Source organism: Orycteropus afer, unplaced genomic scaffold (assembly GCF_000298275.1).
Source record: "Orycteropus afer afer isolate SDZICR_OR568_19922 unplaced genomic scaffold, OryAfe1.0 scaffold00051, whole genome shotgun sequence".
NCBI classification, from domain to species: domain Eukaryota; kingdom Metazoa; phylum Chordata; class Mammalia; order Tubulidentata; family Orycteropodidae; genus Orycteropus; species Orycteropus afer.
This window is the reverse complement of record NW_006921638.1, coordinates 11,090,931-11,100,992: the sequence shown is the minus strand read 5'-3', so window position 1 is coordinate 11,100,992 and position 10,062 is coordinate 11,090,931. Positions and strand designations below refer to the sequence as shown.

General features: G+C 35.8%; 1 protein-coding gene across 1 annotated transcript in view; it reads left to right on the top strand.

Moving 5' to 3' along the window:
* The window catches only part of SEC23A (SEC23 homolog A, COPII coat complex component), a 69,772-nt gene extending 61,358 nt beyond the window's left edge, over positions 1 to 8,414 (top strand). Inside the window, exons 17-18 of the mRNA XM_007938591.1 lie at positions 2,954 to 3,019; positions 8,325 to 8,414. Coding sequence (XP_007936782.1) covers positions 2,954 to 3,019; positions 8,325 to 8,414 — 156 coding nt within the window. The remainder of the gene's footprint in view (positions 1 to 2,953; positions 3,020 to 8,324) is intronic.
* The last annotated feature ends 1,648 nt before the right edge of the window (positions 8,415 to 10,062 follow it).

Genomic DNA, 10,062 nt, shown 5'->3' with positions numbered 1-10,062 from the left:
GTTTTGTACCACATTGTTCTCCCTCTTTATGCAGGATCTCCTACATCCCTTCCAAGTGGATGGCAGTGGTAGCTGGGCACCATCTAGTTCTTCGTATGGGATGGTTTTATAAAAGAAGGCAGGCTTTGTGGTTTTTAGAATTGTGAAGATTAAATAAGATACATGTGTGCACACACAGCCCTTTTGAACTCTTAAAGCTAGGTTAGGTCCCTGCAAAGGGGACAGGGAGGCAGCATCTTCTCACTTCCTCTAACTGCACAAGAGGAGGATAGAATCACCATCAGCAGCCCAGTGCTCCTATGAGGCCAGACATGCTGCTGCCCTCCAGCCCTCTTCCTAACCTTGACACCAATCATTCCTCCCATGGCAACCACCACTTCTTTACTGGGTTCGATAATTCACTGCAGTGGCCACACAGAACTCAAAGATTATGGGGTTTATTAGGGAAGCAACAGGCCACAATTCAAGTTCAGGAATGCACTCAGTCTCTCTCAGCTGGCCGTCTCTCAGCCAACAGTCTCTCTCAGTAGCATGTCTTTCTCTCAGCAGTGCATGTCTCTCATGTCTCATGTCTGCTGTCTCTCTCTCAGCAACATGTCTTTCTCAGCTGGCAGTCAGAGAGAATCCTTCTGCCTCTAGGTGGGTTCCTTCTGAGGCTGGCAGAGTGGCCAAAACTAACCAATCCCAACATCAGAGTTCTACACACCTGAGAGAGAGAGAACTTCCCAGAAAATTACTTGCTGCTGCTCCCAACAGAAATATCCCAGGTGGATAACTTCAACAATCAGGAGCAACTCATGGCAAATTCTACCACTGAGTTTACAAAGATTCTGAAAGATTCTGGCTGGAAAAGCCACACCATATAACTTACTACACTGCAGTCCCTTTACCGTACACTCTTATAACACTCTGCTTCTCTCTTCTAATTTTTAACAGTTATAATAAATTAATTAGAAGTTTTAGAAATTTATTTCACCTGCTCCTTGAAGGCAGGGATCATGCTATGTTTATTGCTGTATACCTATTTAAAAGCACAGTATTACTAGTAGGTAACAATAACAAGTATCGGTAACTGTTATTCAGAAATGATAGCAATTATTATTAGGATTTTACTGTATTTATGATAGGAACTGTTATTGAAAGTTTGTAAAGTATATAATTAGCACTTTATATGCCTTATCTTATTTGGCCCTCATAAAAGCTCTATTGTTATTTCCACTTAGTAGATAATAAAACTGAGACTAAGGCTAAGAGTCTTGGCCTAAGGCTAAGAGTCTTGGCCTAAGGCTAAGAGTCTTGGCCAAGGAAACACAGTAAATGGGGAGCTGGCATTTGAATCCAGGGGTTCTGACACCAGAGCCACTACTCTGGACTAAAGTACTGTGCTAAACTACTTGCTTGTAAAATAGAAAAAAAAATTGTGATAGTAAATTTCAAAAGATGTGGCTGCTTGTTTTTCTAATATGAAATAATTTATGATTGGTTCTCCCATTGAGGTCTCATCATATACAGTGTTACATTTCTCTTAAATTATTTTCATGATAAAAGGCATAGTAGGGATACAGGTAAATTGTTGAAGAAATTTGTCTCATGGAAATAACTTACAGTTTAAAAAAGTTTGAGTCATTGTTTAAAGAATATGTATATTTTCATAGTTTTTATTTATTTTGTCGCTGTTGTTGAGAATATACACAGCAAAACATACACTAATCCAGCAGTTTCTCAGTGTATAAATTTGGTAACATTGATTAGTAACATTCTTCAAGTTGTGCAACCATTCTCACCATTCTTTTCATTAATATAAACTGATTGCTTCCTAAGATTCCTGTCTAATCTTTGCAGTTGCAGTTGTGTATTTGATCCCATTAGATAGTTCTTACAGGAGCATAATGCTCCAGCCAGACATTATTGTCCGGAGGGAAGAGGGAGAAGGGGAATAAGAATTCCTTCAAGTTCTACTCCTCTTCCTGGGTTTCGGCACCAAATGTAATGCAGAGCTGCCAAGACACCAGGACACAGAGTAGACATTATTTTACTAGTTAAGCCAAACTATTTGGTTTTAAGAAGACTTCAGGGGTTATTTTTGGTTTAAGGTTTAAAGATTATTTCAGGACAATAGTTTCAGGGGTTCATTTAGCTTTCATGGCTCCAGAAATTCTGGAGTCAAATAAGAATTTGAAATTCTGTTCTGCATTTTGCCCCTTTTGATCAGGACTATTCCATAGAATCTTTGATCAAAATCTTCAGTGGTGGTAGCTGAACCCCATCCAGTTTTTCTGGTCTCGTGGCAAAGGAGGCATTCATGGTTTTTATTTTTATCCTTACAGATAGTCCCTTGGTTACAAATGACTTGTAAACAACTTCTGCTTGTCTTTTGATATTATGTAAATTTACCCTCACTTTGAAACAATTGAACCAGCCCCTACTGTCAGCAAATTCTTCATCACAAAAAGCACTTGCTGCATGTGCAAGTTTTAAATCAGTAAAAAGGCTTTGCATTTCCTTGCACTAAAGTAAGGCTAAATAAGAAGCTTATGTACCTGGTCTGACTTGCCTATAAATTCTTAAAGACACAGCTAGGAACAGATCTTGTTTATAACCCAGGGAGTACCTGTATTTGGAATTTTGAACTTCTGATGATATTTCAAATCCGTAAATTTCACACTAAGTTTGATGTAATTGTTGCACATTAAGTTTTATATTGAGTTTGGAACTCAACAGTTTATTATTAGGAATGTGTAATTTGGAAAGCAGAAAGTTCACTTAATATTCACTTGTAACATAAATATGTGGCATAGATGCTTCAAAATTTAGTTCATATTTTTAAAAGTTACATTTTAGCAAAATATTTTATCAAAACATTTTAAAGTAAATTGATTTTAGATAACATAATGTATTCATTTAGCTTAAATCTATTTTTGATGGATAATGTTATTTCTTCTTTGCTTTTAAGGCCCGTTTCCTGCTTTCAAAAGTCAACCCTTCACAGACTCATAATAATATGTATGCCTGGGGACAGGTATGTGTAAATAGCAGATGTTGGAAATTATTTTTTCATGTATTTATAGTTAGTTATTATAGTGAGAGCTACATTTTTCCCCTACATATTTAGTAATGATTTGTCTTGGAAAAATAAGAGTAGAAAATAGAATTAGTATTTGGTGGCACTGTGGAAAATAAAAATGTGATCATATGAAATAGACAGAGCTCCTTCATATTCCAAGTTTAGCATTACATCCTGAGATGAAAAGCAATAAAAGCGTATAATGTAAGATTGGAAGTAATAGTTTAAGCTTAATGCCACGAAGCACTAGGGAATATAGTTGAGCATTAGGGGTAGGAAGCCTGGAAATTGATATGTTTTAATTTGGTGGAAATCCTACCGTTTGGTATAATATGTCAACATTTATCAAGTATCCAACATCTGTATGACTCTATATGAAAGTTCTTTGAAACTTCAGGATGCATCATGATCATCCCTGCCTTTGAAGAACTTGTGGTCTAGTATTAGAGATCAGATAGACACCTAAATAATTAAAATGCAGGTCAAAATGGAAAATATGCCATAAGAAAGATATAATGTATTATAGGGAGTTAGAAGAGGAAGAGAGAAAGACGTCACATGGTGGCAGCAGGAATAGGGAGTGTGTGATCAGAAAAGAGTTCAGAAAGGGTACACTATTACCCCGTTATTAGGTGCTTTTGAGTTGATGATTATTTCAAAAGTTGATGAAAATTGCATGGGGAGTGGAATTCTAGGCAGAAGATAGCCTGGGCAAATGTATAGAGTACATATTAAGGCTGAACAGACAAAGATAAGACTGGAAATGCACTGTGCAGCCAAATCATGGGAGATCTTGAACGCTAGATTGAGGACAGAGGAGTTGTGCCTTTGGTAAATAATAGAGAGCTGTTGAAGGTTTTTGGGCAGTGCGGCAAAGTTGAGAGTTAGAGAATAGTTGAGTTTTGAGATTGGGAACAGTGTATAGATTGAAATGGAATCTATTGAAACAATCCAAATGAGACAAAAAAGAAGGTGAGGTGATGAAAGGAAGGAATAGATATGAGAGATATTTAAGAGTAGACTCATTGGGACTTTATTAGAAGTTGGTGGGAAAGTATGAGGAGAAATCAAAAGCTAATCCAGGGTATGACAACAAAATGCAGTATTTGAATGTTAATTGGATCTTAAGATTGGAGAGAGGACAATAGCTATAAAGGACATAATTGGGGCAATTTGTGAAATCTAAATAAGTCTAAATATAGACTATGTATTAGGTAACTAGTACAGTACTATTAAATTTCATGAGTGTGATATAGTACTTTGGAACTTCAGGATACATCACGATCATCCCTACCTTTGAAGAGCTTGTGGTGTAGTAGTAGAGATAAGAGTTAGGTAGTAGATGGGTTTTAATCTTAGGAGATACATCTTGAGGTATTTAGAAGTGAAATGTCATGATATCTTTAACTTTCTTCTTCAACAAAAAGAAGAAAGAGAAGGAAAAAAATATTAAAAGAACATTAAAGCAAATGTAACAAAATGTTCACAGTCAATCTAGGTGTAGGTCATGCAGATATCCATTGTACTTCAATTTTTTTTGCAGGTTTGAATTTTTGAAAAATAAATAGTTAAGGGAGGAAATGAATCCAGGATTTTTGAGTCTGGGTGACTAGGAGAATGCATGCCAGTAAGTAGGAGGGTGGAGAGAAAATGTTTGATTTTAGACACTTGAGTTTGAGGTATCATCTGGATGGCCTTATTGTAGGGTATCAGAAATGTAGGTCTGGTGATCTGAGCAAGAATGTGAACGTTGATTATAGGTGGTATTTAAAGTCATCAGAGTAGATGCTTGTTTGAGGAGAGTGGAGAAGTAGAGGGGCAAAGAGATGAGACAAAAACTTGAGGAAGTACAAGTGGTAGGAATATTTTATATATAATACAGAGTTAGAGGAAGAATAAGAATACCATGACATAAAAAATGAGGGAGGACTTTAGAGAAGGAAGAAGAAGAGGGTAACCAACAATGAAATGCTGCCAACACGTGAAGGAGGATGGAAACTGATAAAAGGTGGTTAGTGCAGTTTTAGTAAGTGGTGGAGTAGAAGATGGATAGAAAGGAATTAGTGGGTGGTAAAGAAGTAGATAAATGCCATACATATGAATGATTCTTTTGCAAATTAGCCGTAGGATGAATAGTAGAAGGATGGTGTTATTAGAATAAGGGCACAGAACTTATTTGTAGGCCGAGTGTAAGACCAGTGTGGGGAGACACAAAGCAAAAGGTTATGATTGTTTAACATCTCAGAAAGAAGACATGTTCAAAAGCACCATATGGGGGCTAAGCATTCATAAGGAGGTGGGGCATTTCTTTTTGCCGAAGCAAAGGGTGAGAGGAGGGTGAAAATACAGGATGATTGTGAGGTGGAAAGAAAGCTCACATTGGATATTTAGCCTGTTTCTTTGCAGTTCTAAGAGACTTTTTGCTAATGGTGGCAGGAGCTGGAATTAAGGACTAGAAACAGATTAAAAAAAAAAAAAAAAAAAACAGCTGTTAGACTATGGTGAGAAATCAACAGGAGATGATGGTAGTTGAGAATGCAGACTTCTGGTGCCAAGCAGTCTGATAAAATCTGGGTCTCTTACCTGCTAACCCTGAGCAAGTTACTTTACTTCTCTTCACCTTAGCTTCCTTGTCTACAACGTTTTGTGTATTATGCGCAGTGAATATTAGCTATTAGTTTTCATTATTGTCAGTGGGAAAAAAGTCTGTGTGAGGATATTTAAAAGAAAGGTAACTTTGAAGATCAATTATTACTTCCTGTAAGAAGGAAGTATTAGGGGCATAAACAAGATGAGTATTAAGGTCTTTCTTGACCTATGATTTTGTAGAAATCATGTTAACATTTTTATAGGTAATTATCATAAAAATGATAACTATTAAATTGAAACCCAGCTGTGTTTTAGTCAGTATGCCAGGCTTTTAGTGCACTCTCATTTAACTTACATATATAATCACATGACTAAACTCTGGTGAGGACCACATTTCTGCCCAGGCCAGCCTGATCCAGAATATGAAGTTTTAATCAGTGAGCTAACTTAATTATTATAGTTTAGGGAATTAACTGGGAGCTCTGGTAGCATAGTGCCTAAGGCACTTGACTGCTAACCAGAAGGCTGGCGGTTCAAACCCACCAGCCACTCTTTGGAAGGAAAATGGGGCAATCTACTTCCGTAGTGATACTGCCTCGGAAACCCAAGGAGGGGTCTGTAGGAGTTGGATCTGACTCGACGGTACGTGACGGTACATGACAACAACAACAACAGGGAATTAACTTGGTAGTCAAGCAATTTTACTCTAAAATCTTAGTTTCTTTTTGTCAGAAAGTAGGGACCTAGTGATAAATATCTTAGATATATATATATATATATATATATATATATAAAAACCAAACTCACTGCCATCGAGTCATCGAGTTGATAACGACTCTGGGCTCCTGAGGTAGTAAATCTTTACAGAAGTAGATTGCCCAGTCTTCCTTCCGTGGAGTGGCTGATGGGTTTGAACTACTGGCCTTCTGGTTAGCAGTCAAATGCCTTAGGCACCACGCCACCAGGACCACTGTATATCTGTCTATCTATCTATCTATATGTATGTATGCATATTAATTAATACCTTATTAATATCTTGGTTTTCGTTTTGTCAGAAAGCAGGTTCCTATTGATAAATAATCTTGAAAGGCCTGAAGAGGGCACCACTGCCACACTGCTTCTATGGCAGGATGCTGGAGGCTTCAGATACTGAATGATGAAAAGCTTGGAACTTTCTGCCTAATCCTAGATATATTTTGAAGAAAAAAAGAGGCCATTTAAAAAGTTGAGATCAACCAGCAACTAATATTTGATAAAATTGAGTTGACCATTAGAGATCAAATAAGATCTCTTCAGTATATAGATTAGAAAATCCCTATCTGTTTTATCTTGACTAGGAGAAACATTTGGGATTGGGTGAATTGAGATGGAAAACATACATGTATGTTAACTCTGACTGTAGACTTAGGAATAGCATTTCAGTGTTAATTTTATACTAGATTTTTCAAAAAGTGATAAAAATAGCTGAAAACATACTGGGTGACCACTGTGTGTGCCAGGTATCATTCTAATTGCATTACATAATTTAACTCATTTAATCGCTGGAGAAGAACATCATGCTTGGTAAAGTAGAGGTTCAGTGAAAAAGAGGGAGCTCCTCAGTGAGATACATTGACACAGTAGCTGCAGCGGTGACTCCCACAGCAACAACTGTGCGGATGGTGCAGGGCCAGACTGTGCTTTGCTCTGTTACACATAAGGTCACTATGAGTCAGAGTCAACTCAGTGGCACCTAACAACAGTAATTATTACAACTGTGTGAGATAGATCCTGTTATTATCCTTACTTTACAGATGAGGAAACAAAGATAGGTTAAGTAACTTCCCTAGAGTGACATACGAAGTAAGTGGCAGAGGCAGGATTTGAGGCCAAGCAGTCTGATTCCAGACACTATTCTGTTAATCCCAGTGCTGCTACCTCCCTTCATAAGTTTTTCATGTGCTTATGAATTAGCCTCTGCAAACATGTGATAAAATTTATTTGCCTTCATTCTGCAGAGGTAAATGGCATGACTGGAAATAAGAACTGTAAATTCTTACCCACGTTTGTCACTAACTTGCTGATCTCTTCTAAAAAGTAGTTTCCCTGTTTTAGATGTTTTTATTATTTATATATAAATAAGAATTTGTCAGTTAAGAACATTTAAAAATCCAGATACAAAATTGTCTAGAAATACTTTTTTCTTGCTACAGTAAAATGTTATTATTAATGGATTGGATTATGTCAACACATTTTTTATTAAAATAGAAATTGGGGATTTTCCTTAATTGTTGTCATTTACTTACAACCCCACATGATAATTAAAATGACTTCACAACTGTTGAGCACAGTTTCTTTAAAAATATTACAAAATCACTTTCTTCCAACCAGCATTTCTATTACATACATACAATTGGTATTTTATTTTAGTGATAGGCAGCAGTAATCTCACCCAGGGAAGCTTATTCCTTAGTAGTGACAAAAGCACCAGTAAATTCAAGATGAATTAATTACCTTATTATTAAATTACATAAAGCTTTATTATTTTAACAGTTATGTTGGTTATGGAGCATAGGCATTAGTCTTCTTAAAATTATTTCTTTGTCTGTTTTTAAGTATTTGCTTATACATTGTTTATATTTTCTAAGATACTATCCTATGTTTTAATCTTGGCAATTGTTTTTTTCTCTAGGAGTCTGGAGCACCTATTCTCACAGATGATGTTAGTTTACAAGTGTTTATGGATCACCTGAAGAAACTTGCTGTGTCAAGTGCTGCTTGAATTTCTAAACATATTGAGGACACTTAAGAAAATGGAATAATATTTTAATTTCATTATTTTTCCTTTTTCAGTTCATCTGTGGAAACCAGCAGATATTTAGACTCTTGTATTAGCATGGTTTGAGACAATTTACAGAAAAACGTTCACGTTCCTAGGTTAAGCTGCAATTTAATGAGAGCAGTAAGAACAAATTCATTTTGATTGCCATAGTATTATACTGGTTTTAAAAATTTGAAATCCTTATAATTTAATTATGTTTAAGAGTAAAAATGGAGTCTGCCTTACACTACAGAGACATAACTCATTTGTATATTGCAGATAAATCTAAAGCTGCAGTGAATGCCCTTGCTGACTTTTTGAAAAAATGTTTCTTAATTTTAGCCAGAAAATAAACAAAATCAACAAATGATAAATGTGAACATTTTGCTTTTTCATTAAATATTTTTCTGTGATTTTCAGCACTTATTTGTATACTTTTTCTGTACTATTCTGTTATGGCAGATTTATTTTTCTGATAATTTGACTTTATATGTAATAATTTTCATGGAGATACTTTAATGTTTTTATTCATTTGGCAAAATAGAACCAGTTTAAAGATGAAAAGTTTTTGGAGGTGAAAACCATTCAGCTGATAATAAATGTGAAATTCCCACAGAGTACCCAACTTAGGTGATTAAACAATGCAATTATTTTGGAAAAGAGAAATATAAACCATTTTGTCAGAGTGCATTTTAGAAAAGCCTTTGCAGTAAAATTAGTATTGTGAAGCAAATTTAGCTTTCACTGCATGGCTTGGCTTTTTCCCTTGTTTTTCTGGTAAAATTTACATTTATCTTTCAGTGTTCTAACACTATTTTGGGGTTTACATACTATTTTTTTATTTCTGCTTCCTTTTTGTGAAACTCACTTAAGTTGAGGTCCTTGTTGAAACAGTATTATAATGTTTTGTTTAATTATATCATGTGATGCTCAGTTATATTTTGATTTTATTCATTAGTATACTTCATTTTTGCCTTTTAAAGTTTACTTGTAGTAGCTGTGTTTACATTTAAAGCTAGATATGTAATGAAATTTATAAATAAGTACTGCGGATGAAAGGTGGTGCTACAGCAGATGCTTGCAAGGACAGTTTTGATGCTTGTACTTGCATGAACACAATCACATGGTAAAACAGGCAAAAACTTAAAAATGTTGATATGTTATATTCAATTAGATTAATAAATTGCTCTGTTCCAGTTTATTTCAGGTGAATTGTGTTAGGCCTAAATACCAATAAAATATACTTTTTCTCTGCTTTTCTGCTTATTTTGAAATCTAGTAAAGCCTGAGAAGCTTCTTACGTAATAAAAGTGGAGTATTTAAAATCCTCTAGGTGTTGTGATACTGCCTTGGAAACCCAAGGAGGGGTCACTATGACTCGGGTCCAACTCGATGGCATATAACAACAAACAACAACAGGGTGTTGTTAGGGAGCTCTGGTGGCCTAGTGCCTAAGGTGTTTGACTGCTAACCAGGAGGCTGGCAGTTCAAACACACCAGCCACTAATCAGAAGGAAGGTTGGGCAATCTATTTCCTTAGTGGTACTGCGTCAGAAACCCAAGGAGGAGGGGTCGCTGTGAGTTGAATCTGACTCCATGGCAGTGATTT